The sequence below is a fragment of the Hippichthys cyanospilos genome, chromosome 11 (genome assembly GCF_059441005.1).
Source record: "Hippichthys cyanospilos isolate Australia breed blue-spotted pipefish chromosome 11, RoL_Hcya_1.0, whole genome shotgun sequence".
Taxonomy (NCBI): domain Eukaryota; kingdom Metazoa; phylum Chordata; class Actinopteri; order Syngnathiformes; family Syngnathidae; genus Hippichthys; species Hippichthys cyanospilos.
In genome coordinates, this window is record NC_142379.1 from 11,757,490 (window position 1) to 11,777,092 (window position 19,603).

The 19,603-nt window shown below is 40.1% G+C and overlaps 2 protein-coding genes across 7 annotated transcripts in view; one reads left to right on the forward strand and one right to left on the reverse strand.

The window, feature by feature from the left end:
* Positions 1-1,706: 1,706 nt before the first annotated feature.
* ckmb (creatine kinase, muscle b) lies at positions 1,707-11,286 on the forward strand. 2 transcript variants are annotated; one of them, XM_088427281.1, is made up of 9 exons: positions 1,707-1,832; positions 6,336-6,448; positions 6,968-7,064; positions 7,138-7,292; positions 7,543-7,675; positions 8,175-8,346; positions 9,376-9,499; positions 9,575-9,764; positions 10,870-11,286. In XM_088427281.1, the coding sequence occupies exons 2-9, from the start codon at positions 6,356-6,358 to the stop codon at positions 11,046-11,048; spliced, it is 1,143 nt and encodes a 380-aa protein (XP_088283407.1). In that variant the 5' UTR covers positions 1,707-1,832; positions 6,336-6,355; the 3' UTR covers positions 11,049-11,286. The 2 variants fall into 2 exon arrangements, with proteins under 2 accessions (XP_088283407.1, XP_088283405.1); XM_088427279.1 differs by lacking the exon at positions 1,707-1,832 and adding an exon at positions 4,616-4,697.
* A 1,020-nt stretch (positions 11,287-12,306) lies between these two features.
* mark4b (MAP/microtubule affinity-regulating kinase 4b) overlaps positions 12,307-19,603 on the reverse strand; it is a 31,451-nt gene continuing 24,154 nt past the window's right edge. For 2 of the 5 annotated variants that reach the window (XM_088427111.1, XM_088427110.1), the window contains exons 16-19: positions 18,076-18,158; positions 15,862-15,906; positions 15,596-15,617; positions 12,307-14,803 (exon numbers count right to left, since the gene is read on the reverse strand). In XM_088427111.1, the coding sequence (XP_088283237.1) occupies positions 14,470-14,803; positions 15,596-15,617; positions 15,862-15,906; positions 18,076-18,158 (484 nt within the window). In that variant the 3' untranslated portion in view covers positions 12,307-14,469. The remainder of the gene's footprint in view (positions 14,804-15,595; positions 15,618-15,861; positions 15,907-18,075; positions 18,159-19,603) is intronic. The other 3 variants (XM_088427115.1, XM_088427112.1, XM_088427114.1) reach the window with 2 other exon arrangements.

Genomic DNA, 19,603 nt, shown 5'->3' on the forward strand with positions numbered 1-19,603 from the left:
TAACTTTGTGTGTATTTAACATGTACATGTGTGTATTTGTGTCTTAGGGAGATTTGTTGGGCTTGGTAAATTATTGTTGTTGCTTAAAGGTATTTAGTGAGGGGCTCAAATAACCAATCCACTGAAGAATGTGAGCAGATTGTTGTTAAAGTCATATCGGATAGCAAAGCATTTTGTGTGTGTGCATGCGTGTGTGTGTTTTCTTCCATCCACCATTTTCAATAGCCGCTTGTACGGCAATACTTTGAGAGTTTTCTACCGACATAGTGAGGACATTTTTGAGATGTGAGCGCATTGAGGCCCATCCCCACTTGTTCAGACCTCTTTTTATGCTCAAGACTTTTTTTTTTTTGAGTGCAAGTTTGAATTGTGTTAAGGTTGAGGTTAGGGGTAGGCAATTATTTCTGGTGGTTAGGGTTTGGGGCTAGGAAATGCATAATGTCAAGTGATGTCCTCACAAGTATAGATGTACAAACGTGCGTGTGTGCGCGTTACATGAGCCGGGTTAGCAACAGCTCAGCGGCAAGGTGGCGACCGTATAAGGTCACTTGAGCTGCTTGGTGTTGTGCAAGCTAGTCGACTTTACCACTTCACAATCAAGTTTGATGTCAACTATTCACAAATTATGTTTTGGGATGAGAAGGCAGAGTGGCATTTAATGTGTCTGCAAAGACAGAATTATTTATTATTGCAGTTTTTCTTCTGAAGAAAAACCAACGGCATCATCAGATTCGATTTTCATCATATAATTGGCTGAACAAAATGAATAGTTAGTCGAATTCTGAATTGTCATGTATCCGACAGGCATACAGTTCAGTAGCTTTTTAGAACATTTTCTTTTCTACTCTGTGAACATGTTAGCCAACACTTGTCATTGTCCCTGAAGGCAGCACCAGACTTTAATGAACAGTAGTTGTGATACCGGGGTAAAGCTGTGATTTCTGTCCCCAAAGACAACAATTCACAATTTCACATAAACTTTCAAAGCTGAAGACGAGTGTGAGGAACCATGCTGAAGATATCATTGACACTTTGTCCATCCACTTTCTTAAAACGGGCCCATGACATTGGAACCTGTTCACCTCAGCATGACCCTGACACACACATGCATGTCGTGCACCGGTGGTGCATTTGTTAGCTTTTCTCAAATGAGTGAGTGTGAATGAACAGATACATTAAAGGTAGGTGCGTGTGTGGGTGTGGGTGTGGTCGGGTCATACCCATCAACAGCTGAGTCGACGCAATTCAATCTGGTCTGGCGGAGGAGGGGCACTAAAATAGAATCAGAGAGTAAAAGTCGCGCTGGTGTGACTTGATCAGTTTGTGTTTCATGAAATGAAAACCACATGAAAAAAAAAATCAAGCACACAACTTTTATGATAAAAAAAAACACAAGTGAAGATCAGTCTGTGAAGGTGGCAATGGTGATGAAATATGACGTGGCGCTTGAGTGTTGAAATGCTATGTGACAATGACGTCCATAAAAATATCTTGCATGACCACTGAGGCCAATAAAACGTGACACCACTGGGGGCGCTGCAGTGCAATGTCAAGTCACTACAGTACCGTATATCATAGTGATATGCAGAAAATGTAGGGAAAGTACACGTGACCAATGTAGCCAACTCAAAACCTAACCTTACCTTTAGAGCGCCTCGTTGTTGGCTGCGAGTGCACGCATGTCACTGGGAGAAGGTGAAAGAGTGGGGAGGGGCAAAAAACAAAGCCTAGCCTGTGGACAGGAGTTTGACGTTGATGTGGCTTTTTTAGTGTGAGCGCCACATTGCTGCTGTGGAAAAATGCGTTTACAGCATATATTCCAGCCATTTTAAGTAGGTATATTTTTCATGATACAAACATGTAGATATACTGTATATCCGTGTAAAAAAGATGCGAGATGAAGAAGCATCCATTTGCCCGTGTCTAGTTGCAGTATTGTTGACAAGGGCGTGATTTTAGCACTCTATGAGGACGCGAACGCAGTGTTTGAGAGCAGAGGACATCTTGAGTTTTTCACAATTTGGAAGCGTCATTTTACATACTTTTAATTTTGGTAAATATGTTAAAAGACTTGTGTAATTCTGTGTGAGATTTAGAAGACAATAATTTTCATCTTACAACGGCTTTGTTTTCTCACAATTATCAACAAAACTTTAACATAACAAAAGAAAAACAAATACGTTGACATACAAGTCATCCGTTTTTGGGGTTAGGTTATGTGACTTTAGCAAGCTAAATTGCAACCATCCCAAGTTATGAGTCTGTAAAAACATCATTAGAATGAACAATAGTCTGTTTCACCAAAATGTTTTATTCCAGTGTTTTAGGCAACGTTTTCCATTATGGAATTTAATGTCACAATAAGAGCTCAAACAGGAAGTGCTACTTAAATCTCACCAACTTAACTACCGCTTTTTAATGTGCGTGCAGAACAAAATTTGAGGTATATAGTGCCCCCCCCCCCCCCCCCCCCAAAAAAAAAGCTCGATCATTAATTTGATGGGAAACATGATTAATAGGATAATCTTTCTCAAAGAATGTGGAAAAGCTGCATCATTGTATTCGAGCCATGCATGCAATGCAGAGTAATAACAATTGCAACACCCATGCATCTGAGAATCAATGTGCCCTCCAAAAAACTGAGGTCTGGTGTACAAGTCTTGATATCCCACCAAGTTTGAAGTCTTTATGTGCGCCAAAAGTGTTTGTGTCACTTTATGTACTATGGTATCTATTGCGTGTGTACATACATTTTTTTTTAATCATATTATTCTATGCATTAGTGTAGCTTAATGTTACATATCATCATTTATTTAATGATGTTGTGCACAATAATGCTATAAAACATAATGTTTGTCATAAAGGTCTGTACCATAAAGTTGTTTCCTGTAATACTGCATTGCAGAATGCTGTATATTGTGAATGTTTATGATTTGCATCACCATGTCATACGCATTCATGTTGTTTACCGTAATGTTGTATAGTTGAATGCGAAGAACTGACTAACACGGTGTTCCTGCTTATATAACTGTCCTTGTGGTCTGTCACTGCAGGCAGCTGTGGCACTGCGATGGGTGGCGGCAGGGTAGATTGTGTGTGTTAGGCGAGGGTCTGTGCGGACACTGTGTGCATCTAAAGTGGGAAACTGGATCTATGCCACAGTAGCATGCGAACGAGCGAACACGCGCGCGCACACGAGACTCGACCTTAGTCCTATTGATAGTGTCATAAAAGTCGGCGTGAAATAGTTGCTGTCACTACATACGCGTATTATATTGAAAAGTTGCTTGTTTGAGCGGCTGCTCTGAGGTCGTCATAGCAATGAGCCATCTCGCTTAATTTAGGAAGGCCTGTTGCAGTGAAACCCGAGGCCGAGACAGGACCGAGGCCACGAACTGTGACACCTGACGCTCATGCGCAGCGCCTCCTGCTGCGACACGACACAGTGTTTCAAAAACGACCTTTTTACCCCCCCCCTCCCCCTCACAGGTTAACGTTTTATTTGCCTATTTTAGTAGCGGATCCCAAAGGGTGGCATCCCTAGTGAAGTGGCCAACATGTACGCATGATCTGATTATGATTTCATAAGCTTGAGGCGGATGACTGAGGTTTATCAAATTAGCAGCCGGCGCAAAGACTAGTGGAGCTTTGAGAGCAATTAGAGGAAAGCTTCATGAGACGAGCGAGGGCTCGCCCCGTGTACCCCCACCCCAAAGAATCCGTCACAAGTCATGTGATCTGCTCCAAGGCTCTGGTCTAGAAAATGGTGTTGAGTCCCGCTGAGTGAGCTAATAACGAATAGGAAATGCTTAGGTCTCGCTAACACCAGCATATTACCTGCTGTATCGTTGGTTTTTGTATATTGATTATAATGTATATTTTAATGCTAATGATACTCTCATATTGGACTTTATATAGTGTATTTGACGTTTTATTCATCTTTTCAATTATAGTGTGACTGAAGCTTGTGTGTAAAATAACGATATCTGAGTCAATTCTTTGTATAACTTCTTTGTGCCGCTTTCTTAATGGCAAGTCTGAAGAATATATTCCATTATACTGGGGAAACAAGGTTATGAATTTATGTCAAATAAATAACGACACCAGTCTGAATGAAATATGATGTTTTTACTGATCATTTATTAATCAATGAATTGAATATTAATATTACATATTAAATCTATTACAAGCATCATATCAAATAGTAGTTGAAACATTCAATAAGGTTTCTCTTTAGATGAGGCTATGCAAAATCTAATTGGGAAGCATTGGCATAATTGAACTTTGTGTTGTTGAACATTTGCAAAGCGCCAACTCTTATTGTCAGTATGCAGTGTGCTTGAACACGCTACATCGCCGAACACAAGTTGAACACGGGCGAGAAATCTTGATTACAGCCGAGAACACGCTCGCGAAGGCACCCGGCTCACGCCGACTCCGGCAGGCCGCGAGGTGAAAGGTCCCCGCGTCCCGCGTGCAGCTGTCGCCTCCGCAGCGCGTTTCCTCCTTGCCTTTTACAACGGCGGGCTCCCCGGCGACCAATCACGCCGGGGCGGCCCGAGTCCTCCCAACCAGTCCGACTGGAGGTGGTACTATATAAGTCACGGTCCAACACCTGGCACACTTGGGCGACCCCTACATTTAGTGGACAGGATCTGATCCCGGGATCTGTTACCTCTTTCTCTCCTTCTGAGCAGGTAACACCGTCAATTGTGTCACAGTCTTGCCTTATTTAGCCTTTTAAATAATCAAAATTAACTTTGTCATGTTTTGGGGAATTAGCTGCAAAAGTGTCAGTCAAGTGCGAGTTCATGCAAGTTTGATTGAAGATGAGACCGGACATTATCGGAGGACCATTAAGTCAACCCAGTTTTTTAAAATTTACTGTTTAATGATTCAAAATTAACATTAAATTAAAATGACGTGTATGTGGTAAAAAGTGGGTTTTCAGAGTTGAGGAAAAAAAAAAAACAGGATGCAAAATTCAAATTACGAAAAAATAAAAATAAAATGAAACGTTGAGAAATGTATTTAATTTTGAACTCTTTGAATTTGAATTTTTTAAAGCTAAAAAGTGCAAAATAGCATTACAGAACAACAGAATAATAAAGTTAAAAATTTGAAAAATCAAAAAATGATTTCATCATAGTAAATTCTGGTTAATTTTAATGAAGAAAGAAATGAATAAAGAAAATTTATTTAAAAAAGTAAAGCTTTTCAGATATTTTTCAAAAATTGACTTGTGATAAATGAATGTCAAAGTAACAATAAATTAAAGAAAAAAAATCATTGTAAATTCTGATTAATGCAAAAAAAAGGGATGAAAATAAATGCCCAAACTGCACCAATGACTTACATAATTAAAAAAAAAAAGCATGGTAAAACTTTGAAGATATTTTAAAACATGTAGTAATTCTTCTAAATTAATGCAAGAAAAACAACAGTAAAATATATGATTGTAAAAATATATATAACTTCGTAAATTTGGATTATTTCAATGTGTGATTAAAAAATAGATGCCTGAACCACAGCTTTTAAAAAACAAGGTAAAGCTTTCACGATAGTTTCAAAAATGTACTTATTTCGATAAATGAATGTAAGAAATACTGTTTAAAACAATAACAAAAAAATAATTTTCAAACTTCATTTTACGGCGTAAAAATAGTCCCCCAAACTACACAAACAAAAGATTTCGAGATGCAGAAAATAAAGGTTTCAAATTAAAAAGTTACATTCATTGTTTGTTCGTTTTTGTTTTCTTTTATTGCTTGCCAATTAAAAAACAAGTGAAATCATGTCAAACCAACATTTTCATGGAGGGACACATAAGAAGACCTGCTGACGCTTTTGAATTGTATTTCGGGCTCTTGCACAAAACGAGTGATGTTCCAAGGTTGGACGACAAGCAACAGATGCACTCGCACACAGACAGCGCCTTCCCTTTTTGGTGCCCCGGTCGAAGGTGTTGGTTGGGGATAGCTCCCGGACTATTAATAATCCTTCCTGCTGGGGGTGGGGTCTTTGGGATGCGGTGCTGGGCACAACAGCTGAGAAAGACATTGACGGAGTGGGGCCGAGACACAGATACCTTTGACTTTTAGCGAACACTTCACGGCCTCCGCTTCCACCAATCAGTGCTGACGCACAAACAGAGAGCGGAAAAGTGCTTAGCGGACAATGAGAAGGTGTCTCCTCTTTACCCAAAGACTCATCGACAAAGCCATTCAAGCGCTCGGAGAGACCACGGAGACTGCTCGGGGTGTTTCATCCGCAACCAAACGAACCCCCGAAACGCTCATCCATACGTAACCGCTTTCAATGTCATTTTGTTACAGTCGGAGCAGGAATCGCAGCCATGGCCAAGAATTGTCACAATGACTATAAGATGAAGTTCTCGGTGGACGATGAGTTCCCCGATCTCTCCCTGCACAACAACCATATGGCCAAGGTAGCGCACGCACGCAAATACACTCAGTATTTTCATGTGCATACACAAAGTATGTATAAAAAAAAAAGTGTCTTGTATGTATGTATAAAATTAAAATTATAACTACAAACACACATTATAACTACAAACACACACACACACATATATATATATATGTGTGTGTGTGTGAGTGCTTTTGTAGTTATACATTTATACAGACATGTATACAACACATTTTGGTGGACCCCATAAGTTCAACCTCTTCCTGAGAGGTTGAGGTTGGCATTGAGCGTTGGGCAATGTGTTGTGATGGATAATTTTGGTGGACCCCATAAGTTCAATCTTCTTCCTGAGAGGTTGAGGTTGGCATTGAGCATTGGGCAATGTGTTGTGACGGTTAAAGTTTGGGTTTGGGGCAAGGAAATGCCTTATATCAATGTTATGTCCTCACTATGATGGAAAAAAAACCTTGTGTATGCGTAAACCCTATTTGTGTACATTTATACTGAATAAGAGCGGCCGGTGTCATCCGTCACGCAGGTTCTTTCCAAAGAGATCTACGGCAAGCTGAGGGGCAAGTCCACCCCTAGTGGCTTCACTTTGGATGATGTCATCCAGACCGGCGTGGACAACCCAGGTAAGATGAGTTCCAAATCCCGAGCAGTCTTGACGAAAAAAAGATGGACGAACATAGTCTTGGTCCTCCTCAGGTCACCCCTTCATCATGACCGTTGGCTGCGTTGCCGGTGATGAGGAGTCCTACGAGGTCTTCAAGGACCTGCTGGACCCCGTCATCTCAGACCGTCACAACGGGTACGGTCCCAACGACAAGCACAAGACCGACTTGAACTTCGAGAACCTGAAGGCGAGTTTATCTTCCTACATGGTGCACTGATTTTAAAAATATGGGGGAAAAAAATAACGGAATGGGAAATACAGTTTAGGCAACATTATTATTATTTTTACAATCAGAAAAAAAACTAAAGATGTTGTAGACCAATTTTAAACACTGTTTGGACCAAAAGCGTGATATGGCGTGAGTGATATGGAACTTCTTTTCCCCCCAAAGTTTTGTTTAATAGAATTGACATTGTGTGTGTGTGTCGTTCTGGCAGGGCGGAGACGACCTGGACCCCAACTACGTTCTGTCCAGCCGCGTGCGTACCGGACGTAGCATCAAGGGGTTCACCCTGCCCCCCCACAACAGCCGTGGAGAGCGCAGAGCCATCGAGAAGCTGTCCATTGAGGGTGAATAGCCGCACTCTTTCATTCTTCAGAAAATTGCTCCATTATGATGTACTTACGGGATTAAAACAAATTTAACATATGTGTAAAACTCCAGTACTCGAGGGCCGGTATCCTGCAGATTTTCCGGTTTTCTCTCCTCAACACTCCTGATTCAAATGATTAGCTCATTAGTAAACTCTGGGGGAGCTTGAAAATGATCCTAATCAGGTGTGTTTAGGAGAGAAAACCGGAAAACCTGCAGGATACCGGCCCTCGAGGACTGGAGTTCGACACCTGTGTATCATTGCTTGTTTGAAAATTGCTAACACAAGCGCTAACACCAAGTGCAAAATAACAAAAAGGAATACAATTGGTCACGTAAGACCCAACACAAATGCTAACACAAGCTATTGCTAACATGTGCAAACACATGTAGTAAAAAAATGCTAATACCAAGCGCTAACAACAAGCATTAGCACAAATGCTACTCCAAGCGCTAACATTACCCCGCCTCCCCTAGCGCTGGCCAGCCTGGAGGGCGAGTTCAAGGGCAAGTACTACCCCCTGGAAGGCATGACCGACGCCGAACAGGAGCAGCTGATCGCAGACCACTTCCTGTTTGACAAGCCCGTGTCCCCACTCCTGACGTGCGCCGGCATGGCCCGCGACTGGCCCGACGCCAGGGGCATCTGGTGAGGGCAAAAGAGCTGTCGTCTTGTTCATCGCCTTCCTCCGCAGTGATGACGAACCGCTGTGGAATTGGTCCTGATTTTTTTTTTTTTTTTTTTTTTTAACCTCAATTCATCAATCCTAGGCAAGCGGGTGTGCGTGAGATTTTAAAAGGGATCAGCAAATCTAATGGATTTTTTTTTCATGCTAAGAGTGGATTGGTACATTTTTCTTTTCAAATGAAAAGCCAATTAATGGAAAATGAAGTAACGTGGCTAAACTGTTTCATAGCGACTCTTCACTTTCCACAGTTATATATGCAGATAAATTACATTTGGCACATTGGTGATTTAATGAGTTTTATGGTATTGATATTTCTAACCAGGAAATGAAAGGTCTTGTTTACTGAAGCCGCACCTCTCAGTGTAGCTACCTCGCCCCCTTCTTAACGTCACCGATTCATTCATCATTCTTGACTGCTTATTAAACAAAGGTCGCTTACCCCGGCCGGATGCATGAAGTAGCCAAAACTGGAATTTTGCTGATATTAAAATGTACAGTAAAATAGTGTCAAGTGACAATGCGCAGTGAGAGCTGGTTCTCTTATGTAATCGATCCCGCGGGAAACCAGTATTCATAACAACAGTTCCGCCTGCTTGTGAATTATTTAACACCGACTTTGTGCTCCCAAACACACATTTTCAATACTTGGTTTTCTAATGTAAAACTTTGTATCTACAATTGAAATGTTGCAGTTTATTTGACCAACTCTTGGCAAAATCTCTCCCCCTCATCTCCAGGACCAAAATCAAACTAATAGACATGGATTATTTGTACGTCAAACCAAGGGGTCCTACAAGTAAATCATTTTTGTAAATCAGGATTAACCAATGGGGATTTCACTTGGGGTAAATCCACTTGTGAATTAATGGGGATGAGATCATAATTTCGTATTCATACTGGTTTTTGGTCATTTTGTCTGGGGTGGCTTGAGATTTTTCTCATGTGTTGGGAAGCACTTAAGTCACGGTGACACTGATTTGCTTTCGCAGGCACAACGACAACAAGACTTTCCTGGTGTGGGTGAACGAGGAGGACCACCTGCGCGTCATCTCCATGCAGAAGGGAGGCAACATGAAGGAGGTGTTCAGACGCTTCTGCGTGGGTCTGCAGAAGGTAAGCAAAAAAGGAAAAAAAAACAAAAAGGACAAGAAAATTGGAATGGAAGAAACACGAACGGCTTCTCGGCAGATCGAGGAGATCTTCAAGAAGCACAATCACGGCTTCATGTGGAACGAGCATCTGGGCTACGTTCTCACCTGCCCGTCCAACTTGGGCACCGGCCTGCGCGGCGGCGTCCACGTCAAGCTGCCCAAGCTCAGCACGCACCCCAAGTTCGAGGAGATCCTCACCAGACTGCGCCTGCAGAAGCGCGGCACAGGTATGACGTTGCTTCCTTCTTTTTCAAGCCTCTCCAGTCCACCAATTTGACATTTTTTTACCCACAATGCTTTATCGTAAACTAAATCATATTTTGGCCATAAAATTCTGCACAACTCTTCTCATAAAAAAGAAAAACGGTTTGATTGGACATGTTTGGAAATTAGCACCATCTAGAGCCTCTTTTTTTTCTCACATATATAGTCTAGTGCATCTTATCTGCATTTTTTACTCGCCACTAGGGGACAATCTTGTAAACAAAGACAGACAGACAAATACATTATCACAGTATTGCCTTTGAGTTTGAACAGCTGTTTTACTCGCTACACCGAGGCAATCTCCACGAGTAAACGCTACGAGGCCTGTTACTGTTGTGTTGGTGCAGTGTTCTACCAATCCAGAGTGCATAACCAGGCAGTTTGACTTTTTTTTTTTTTTTTTAATAAATACAAACTTTTCAAGAACCTCCATGCACCATCTTTCTGCATAAATACTTGATAGTACAATTTGAAGTTTATAATCCTGTGTGGCCTCTAGATGATAAAAATAGATTTTCTGTTAAATTTTTGCTGATGTGGTTTATGACCCGGTGCAGTTTATTGTCAGAACAATACAGTAATTTTCTAGTAATTGATAATTATATGACATAGGTTGCGTCACGCCTAACAGGAGATGACATTTGTCGCTACCATATTTGTGCTAGATATCCCAAGACTTTTGTGAACGTAGTTTAGTGGTAATAAGATTGCAAAGTGTGGCCTATGTTTCAAAATTGTTGCGTTCTCTTAATCAAGTTAAAGTTCCCCTTCAGATAAATATCTTTTTTCTTCTCAAGAAAATGAAAAAAAAAATGTTTTCAAAAGAATACACTTTTCTAAAAATTCTGTGGGTAATTTACAAAAATAATCTTACACATCACACCCTTCCCCATTTAAATTCTGAATGAAAAAAAACGCTGAAAAAAGAGATTTTTCTGAACCTAAAAAATCTTTTAAAAAGTCAGTCAAATGAATTGGCTGGCTCTCAAGCCATTCCCTGTCAATCCCCTGCAAATGTCAGGTGTCCGGTGTAGATCCCGTGAACTTGATCTTTCTTGCTACCCGCAGGTGGCGTGGACACGGCCTCTGTGGGCGGCGTGTTCGACATCTCCAACGCTGACCGTCTGGGCTCCTCCGAGGTGTACCAGGTTCAGCTGGTGGTGGACGGCGTCAAGCTGATGGTGGAGATGGAGAAGAAGCTGGAGAAGGGCGAGTCCATCGACGGCATGATCCCCGCCCAGAAGTAAACGAAAAGACCAACAACCACCACGGTGACCATGACTGTCTGTGTTGTTGCTGTTTTTTTTTTTATATATATATATATCAAAAAACAAAATGAAGCCTGGTTGTTCTTTGACAACATCAGTATCCTCCTTTTACTTTCTTCTTCTCTGTAACATCCTGGGATCAATCCATCCACTCTGTATCTGGTTGTAAATTAGAACTTGACTAATAAAAAAATGCCCCATTTAATTGAAAAACCAACTACTTTGTCTTGATTTCATTTCTAACTTGTTAGCCAGTCCCCTGAAATGGAGACTTGGCCAATCAGTGCAGCACACAAATTAGACACAAGGATGCTTTGCCATAAATATTAAATGAATGCTTCTCAGCAGATATGATGTCATAATTGTCCATGCACAATTATGACAGTTAAAAACATGTTTTGCTCTTTGCGGTTGGCTGAAAATGACATCAGAGTTGCTCAAACATCAGATCCCCAACACTAGTTTACTAATTTGAAATCTTAATTTTCATGATTTTGAAACCCTAACCTTAGTTTGAAATCCTAGAATGAAACGTTCTCTATTTTGAAATCCTGGCGGGAAAGGTTCTCTAATTTGAAACTTGACCCCTGTTTGAAACCATACTTTGAAGCAAATAAATCAAATTTGAGACCCCAATGTGAAATCCTAAATCTAGTCTAGTTCAAAACCTTACTTTGAAAATTTTGACACCCTTACCCATTCCATTTTATTTATAGGGGACAGGCCCTATTGGCTTTGCTTATGCTGTATGAAGTGTAATTGCACATCCACGGCAACAGGTGGTGCAGTGGCGCTCCTGTTATCAAAGTGGGTGCGAGAATTAAAACCTTTTAAAATGCTATCAACAAACCACACAGACCATGGAGAAATCCTTATAACACTAACAGGTGGACCGCTCATTTTCAATATGCTCATTTTAGCCATCAATTAAAAAAAAAAAAAGATTTAGGAAAAAAAATACGTTTTATACCTTTTACTGCAGGTTTAAATGTTAAAGATACTGGCGCTCCTGTGTTGATTTGAGTAATATTTACAAAATTAATCTTTACTCATATTTGTACTCACTAAGTCATGTGGTGATGGGGTGTTTTATCCTAAATTGAAACCCTAACACCAGCCGAACCTCTAAAGCATAATTTAGCATCCAAAGCGCTAGCGTTCTGGACTGTTGTTTAGCCAAAACTAATTAGCTGATGAGTTCATTCCTGTCAGACAAAACATAAATGAGAAAAAAAACTGAGGTTGAAAATCTTTATTTGTGTCACGTAATGTTCTGAGGACTGCAGCTCGTTCCATGAATTAAAAACAGTGAGGGCTAGAGAAGGCGCTAAAATGATGTCCTGGCTGCAGGCCCTAATGAAAAGAAAAAAAAGAAAAAGAAAATCACAGCTTGACATCTTCAGTCACCATTTTAAGAGCAGCTGCAAGTTTTTTGTCTTTCCATTGGTTGGCAGTCACACCCCGTTAACGCCCACGCAGAACAATTTTAACAAGGCTAACGAATAGCCATTGCGGTCGTATCAGCATTGAGATGCTGTGCAACGCACTTTTATTTTTAAGTGCTTGTAGTGTTAACTGATGTTTTGCAATTCATTGTACTGACTTTAATTTGTAGACCTTAAACTGTCCACTTCTCTTGAATCTATACATGAATGTTCAGCAATTGTATTGGACGCTTGCTTTACGGCAAGAGGTTATTATTACCACAAGCGAAGTCAAAAATGTGTCATATTTAAGCGAACAACGCTAACACATAGCTTGGTAGGCAAAAAGTTTCGCTTAGGATCATCATGGGATGTTATTTACTCATCAAAAAATGGCCGATATTGTTGTTGTTGAATCATCATTTCAAATGTGTGCTAATGTGATGCTAGACACTAAAAAGTGTATGTTGAAGTTATCCAAATTAAACACCACAGCAATCGGATCAGACACTTATGGTGGATAATGGCGGTATATAACGGCCAACATTTTGGACTGTTTTCTGTTATATAGCATTCGTGCGCTAAAGCGAACATTGTTACGCTAGGCAGCAAGGGGTGTTAGCCTTCAATACATCACGGCAATCGGATTGGGCACTTTTTAAGTGCTTGGAGACAATGACAGAATAGTGTTCTATTTTTTTGGATACGGTTTTAACATGAGACGGCATTCACACAATGCTAACATTGCTGTTAGGTGGCCAATGGTCTTAGCATTAACCGATAAATACTCTCAGCTTTGAGACAATGGAAAAGAAATCAATCTAATATGACCGATGTTTTTTCATGTTGACCTGTATTTATGCGTTAAAAAGCTAACACTGTGATGCTATATAGCAGAAATCAAGAAATATATTTGATTAGTCCGATTGAGTGCTTGCACCATGACGACGATAGTCATCCTTGGAGAAAAACGTTAACTTGATCGATTTTTACCAAAAATGAGTGGTAGCCAAAAGTGTGTGAGTTAAGTAACAAACGCATCCTGCCTAAGCCCATGAATAAAAAACAAGTGGGGTAGCTGTAATTCTGCAAATGGAACGGTCTTTAGCACATGTCTCCCTCTATCGGCTAGAAGTCAGAATGCAGCTTCACTACTTCAGTATGTGATGTCCGCTACATTTGTTTTTGCGGTCCTTTCGATCAAAAAACAAAACAAAACAAAAAAACGGTTGATGAAGGTGACTATGAATAGCAGCGCTTCAAGGATTGATGAAAAAAAAAATCATAGCAAATTATGAACGTGTATTAGGACCACATTCAAAAAACAAAACAGATGATATGGCCAAAATTAAGTTGGAATCTTGTTAAGTCGTTTTTAAAGACAAAAAAAATAGTAGTGCAAAGGAGCATTTTACGAAAACGTCCTATTTTAATGTGGATTCTTTTTCTGATCTATTTTTCAACTTTAAATCACTTTGCTCGATATTTTTTTAAACTATTTCTCTCGAAAGGTTTGTCTTTGAGTTTCTTTTTCTGATACAAAGTTTTTGACCTCAAAGTTATTCTCTTCTGAAAAATTTCAGTTTTCAAATTCGATTCTGCCATGCCGCCGCCCCAAAAAGTCCTTGAGATTGCCATCATCTTTCAGAAAAATATGATAAAAAAAGCAAATTGTTTTTACTTTTATTACTTGAAAAAAATAAGTAAACACATGAAAGTTTCTTTTCGCATGGAAAAGAATTCTCCAAAGGTTCCAACTTTATTCCGGTGGTGTTAATCATGACTATTTTTGCTGCTGTTTGAAATGTGGTCCTAAAACTCATTGGTAGCTGATCAGTCGAAGATGATGAAATAAAGTGTCCGAGAGCGTGTGATGTTCTCTTTGCAGTTCAAGATGGGACACAGGAGCAGAGTCTTTGGCGGAGGATTTTGCGCCGCTTTATCATTATTTCCCCGCGCCGCCCCCTGCGCCGCCCTCAGAGCTCCAGCTCCTTGGACACTTTGGTGGCGATGTCCCTGAAAGCCAGCGGCGCCCCCCAGAGGCGCTTGAAGCGAACGCCGCTGCTCTGCGCCGGCCCGCCGGGCAGCTGGCACACTTCGGCCTCGAAGGCCACGCGGGCGCCGGCCGCTCCGTGCGTGCAGGACAGCAGGAAGGGGCCCGCCAGATGGACCTGGCAGCCGCAGCCTTGGGCCGCCTCCCGGAGAGCCAGGACCACCTCGGCCGGGTCGCGGGGGCTGCGCACCCTCACATCCCAGCCGCATCGGGGGGTCCGGGGCTCGCACGCTTTCTGATGCCCAGATATATGGCGACTGGGGTGAAAGGTCCGGAATGCAGGTTTGAAGAGTTGGGCGGAGGAAACGCAAAAAGGGAAAATAGGATAACGTCATACATCGATCACGTTGAAATGCAGCGTTCCCTCGTTTATCGGGGTATTCGGTCACGTCAACGTTTTTTCTTATAAACGATTGCAGGTCTAGTAATCCTTAATTACTATATATTGCATGGGGAGCGCAGCTCAGATGTGAGGCGTCACGTTTCTTTGAGCTACGGAAAGCAGGAGGAGGAAAACTTAGAGAATCTAATTCAAGTCGCGAAACTCACTCGGCTGCACAAAAACGCAAATCGACATCCAAAATGCGACATAAACCTGCAATAGAAATTCACAATCATAAATAAATAAACCGCGATGTAGCGAGGGAACACTGCACACAATCTCTATTGCTAAAAGCATTTCCTCATATAGGAAGCAAATGCTTTTATTTTCTTAGTGTAGCAGAGGACTGAGTGCTATGTCATTTTTGTTTTACTATAGATTACTTCATTTACATATCAACAATGTAATATTTCACATTGAAAATGCATTTTAAATGTTAATTTCATTTTGTGTTATTATTCATACATTTACACATATTACATTTCAATGGCATTATTTGTTAAAAAAAAAAAAAACATTTTTCAGACTATAAACAGGAACTTTTTTCTTATGATTTGAGCCCTGTGGCTTATCTGCCGTTTTTTTTTTAATGTCCAATTACATTTTGTTTTGTTTTACGGGGCAGTCTAGAACACAGCCACAACACAGCTAACTAAGCTAACGTTACCTGCTCCTGTTAGCCTGAGACACTGAGAGGAAGCACACAAAACATTTAGGAAATAAAAGGCGCATTCTAATGCTTGATCTTCATGTGGTGTATGGAAATATATTCGATAACTTAAAATGGACGCTGCACATACTGATAAGATTCAATACCATGATGACATTCACAAAAACGAGTGAATTTTTTGTTCCTATAGCATAAACATTTGTGAACTTTGGCTACAAAAAAAAATGCTGCAAACCGTAGATTGACAATCTTCAGTGACTCACCTTGTGACCGGAGATCTGCTGATTCTCTCAGGTTCGTCTGTGACCCTCAAGAGGAAGACAAAAAGTGTCTATTAGAAAACCGAGAAAAAAAAACAAAAACAGACTTCCTCCTCAAGTTCTACCTCAGAGTCCACCAATCAAACAAACGAGATGGTACTCTTAATCACACCGATCAAATGTAAACATACATACATACATACATAATGAACATGAGGACCTTTGCGCAAAAAAGGTCATGTGACCTGCTGCATCTGCGCTGTTACTGATCTTATCTTTAACCCTCAGCGACTTGTTGTGTGACTTGTTAGATCACGACAACAAAGCGAGGCTGACAAATTGCGGGAGGGGGCGGATGCATGATGGGAGGACAGCAGAAGAAGAAAAAGAAAAGCAGCAGCAGAACAAAAGAAAAGCTGTCTAAGATGTTTGTGTAAGATGTTGGCTCAACGGCAGCGTAAATCCAGATTACCATTACTAATCTTGCTGGAAAGGACACACACAAACAAATACACACACACACACACACACTCGTTCGGGATGACACGTGCACAAGCTGCCACCCTCTTCAACCACAAACACACAATTCGGATCTATGGCAACTACTTCAGCTTAAGATCACTTCCATTTGTATAGCATTACCTAACAAGCAAACATAAGAAAGACGATGAAAAGGGCAACATTTATATATTGTTTATAGATTGTCTAATACCTGTGTGTGTTTTTTTTTTATATTTTTATTATTTTATATCATATATTTGTTATTTTTCAGAGGAAAAAAAGAATGACATTTTAGTGAAAAGCTTTGAGATAAGTTACAAATGCAATAACATGCTTGACAAAAATGCTACTAATATAATATAATATAATATAATATTTAAAAGTGCAGTCACGTTTTAAGAAATGCCGTTGTTTGTAGTAAAAAAGAAAAGGAAACCGTCAATTTTACTAGTTTAATGCAATACAAAGGTTTAATTTTAACCAGAAAATTAATAATGATGTGAGAAAAAAAAGGGAAACACTACCAATGAAGTTAAAATATTTTGTTCTAAATCAGTGTTAATTTTAGTTGAACTGTGTAGAATATGATCTTAAATATTACTGTGGAAAGAAGCTATAATTTTGCAAAGAAGTGATTGAGATAAAGAAAAATAACATAATTGGAATGCTATCAGAAAACAGATGTAATATTTTCAGTATTTCCTTTTCCAAGATTAAAAATATTATTTGATTTAAATATGAGAATCAAGTCAAATAACTAAGTAAGATGTTGACAGTTATGAGTTTGTCACCCATCCTAAACAAAAAAGTTTGTATTTTTGCAGAAAACGCATTACAACTTTTCACTCATAATTTGATGATTTTTGGTGATTTCATGCCCAGCGGGTTTAACAAAGCCATTTTGACAGTCAACATACTTGTTGATAGTCATGGCGCAACACTAAATCTAAATGCTTATGTCAATCAGAAGTTTGGGAGTTACAGCCTGTCAACTTTTGACATTTTTGTCAAAAACGGACATGGCTGCCTTCCTTCGGATTCTTGTAACTCCTTAACTACAGGGCCAATTTTGATAAACAAAGCATTGTTGGAAAGGGGATTTAACAAGGATTCCAATTCTGCATTTAGGATGATTTTAGTAACTTTATCTTGTGATCAATGATGTGACCATAAGATTGGGGTTCAAAAGAAGGCGGCCACGCCTCTTTTTACTGAAAATTGCGTCATAGCTCCAAAACCCCCGCTCCAAATGATTTAAAATTCAAGATTTAATGTTGCGCATCACTATCAACAAGTACACCAAGTTTCATTGGAACCAGAATAGGCTGTTAAAATTTTCAGACTTTTTGGGGTGATTACTTTTAAGCCTTCGTACAAAGCCCATTGTTGTTCATTGTTGTACTTTTATCAACCTGCAGAGGGCAGCACTGCAGTCCAAACAAGTCTTGTCTTTTTCTCCCATCACTGACACCAACCAACAAACACTCACAAACACACTGCAGACAAGACACTCGAGTTGCTGGTTAGAGCTGTCACACATTGCAACATTTACCAATTAAATATAAAAAAACTGATACATACAGCCGATACGTGTTTGTGTGACTGCAGTACACCCCAGCCAGTGATATGGACACACAGATAAGACGCACGGCTAGCCATAGATGGACATGAAGCGAGACACACGGCAGCCAGAAAAGATGGGAAAGGAAGACTTACTAACTGTTTTTGTGGCCTGCGGGAGGTTGCAGCCCGACACGGATTTGTTTGAACTCTGACGCTTAGAAGGGTCAAGAGTGACCCTGGAAGAAGAGGAAGAGGAGGTGTGGAATGACACAACAAGAGCAGAGTGTCAGAGCAAAGGAAGAAAGAAAAGTGAAAGGGGAGGAAAACAACATGGCAGTGAGAGGAAACAAAGCAGAAGGTTGGAGAAGAAGAAGACAGGATGGCAGATCGGCAGGTGACTGGCGAGGGGAAGCAAACGTGGTTAGACAATCAAACAAACACAGAAAAGCAAAGACAACCAGCAGAAAGTCACGGGTGGAAAAGAAAGTTGTCCGCCCCAGATGGATAGCCACCAGGCGCTAGCTTGCTCAAGTATGTTGGAAAGTCTCTGGAAAATTACTGTACAGTGATGCACTTTCATTTAATAAGATGACACTCAAAGCATTGCTTCCACCAAGCCAAACTCTTCTCTTCACCTTGATATGCATTTTAAAAATGATCATTATTGGGGAAAGATGCCAGTCGGTGAGAGGCGGAGTTTCAGTCAACGAGTAGTTTTCACTTCCTGGTAAGAAATACAAAAACTCATATTTCATGAGAAATTGAATTTCCAGAGCGCAAAAGGGAGGAATTATTTATGGACGTGTATTCAATCGTGGAAAGTTTAAAATATCATAATATAGGGCCTTTACAGTGAGACTTATTAGAACAAAGTCAGAATTGTCCATTACAGAAAATAAAGTGAGAAGTAAGACTTTAAAGTGAGAAATCTGAGATCATTCAAAATTCTCATTAAAGAGAATAGTCACAAGTAAGAAAGAAATTGGAGAATAAAGTCAGACTTCTGATTAAAAAAAATAATTCGGACGACTTTTTTCTTTACTAGCCCCAATTCTCTTCTGCAGATTTTTTTTTAAGCGTCACGTATATTTGTTTTAAGTTTGAACAAAAACAAAAATGTGCTAGAGAGTCCCAGTATCACCAGCATCTATTATAAAGTTTTGTGAAATTGTAAGTAAGTGGTTCCCAAAAGTTAAGTTTTATATTGATTTTTTAATGGTTGTCAAAAAAAAAAAAAGGGCCGATGGTGATATTTGTACAAATGCCAAATATTGGCGCCGATAATCGGTCTCGCTGATAATTGCTCTATCCCTACTAAAAAGTTTGTAAGAATTGTTGGTTTTCCGGGTAGAATACAAAAAGGAAATTTGGAGCACTAGAACCCTAAAAAGCTAAAGTAAAACAACGAGGTAAGATCATTTGAGCATCGTTATGACTACTTTGGATGCTCGAAACACCCAGCTGAGCAGTTAATGTTCTAGAGACAGTACTGTACCTCAGAGTACCTGCTATTGCCAATGGGAATGTGTCGGGCATGAGTAGAGAAATGTTGGGGCAAAGTTCAAAAACGTTTTTTTTTTTTTTTTTTTGTTAACATGGATTTTGCAGTTTATCAAAGTAACCCAGACTGGAAAGACGAGCCTGACCAGTAAGCGAATGGAAGCTGGTGGAATACAAGGCT

Coding starts and splice junctions, on each gene's coding strand:
- ckmb (XM_088427281.1), top strand. CDS start 6,356: ATGGCCAAGAATTGTCACAATGACTATAAGATGAAGTTCTCGGTGGAC. Junction 7,065..7,137: donor GACCGGCGTGGACAACCCAG/GTAAGATGAGTT, acceptor GGTCCTCCTCAG/GTCACCCCTTCATCATGACC. Junction 9,500..9,574: donor TCTGCGTGGGTCTGCAGAAG/GTAAGCAAAAAA, acceptor GCTTCTCGGCAG/ATCGAGGAGATCTTCAAGAA.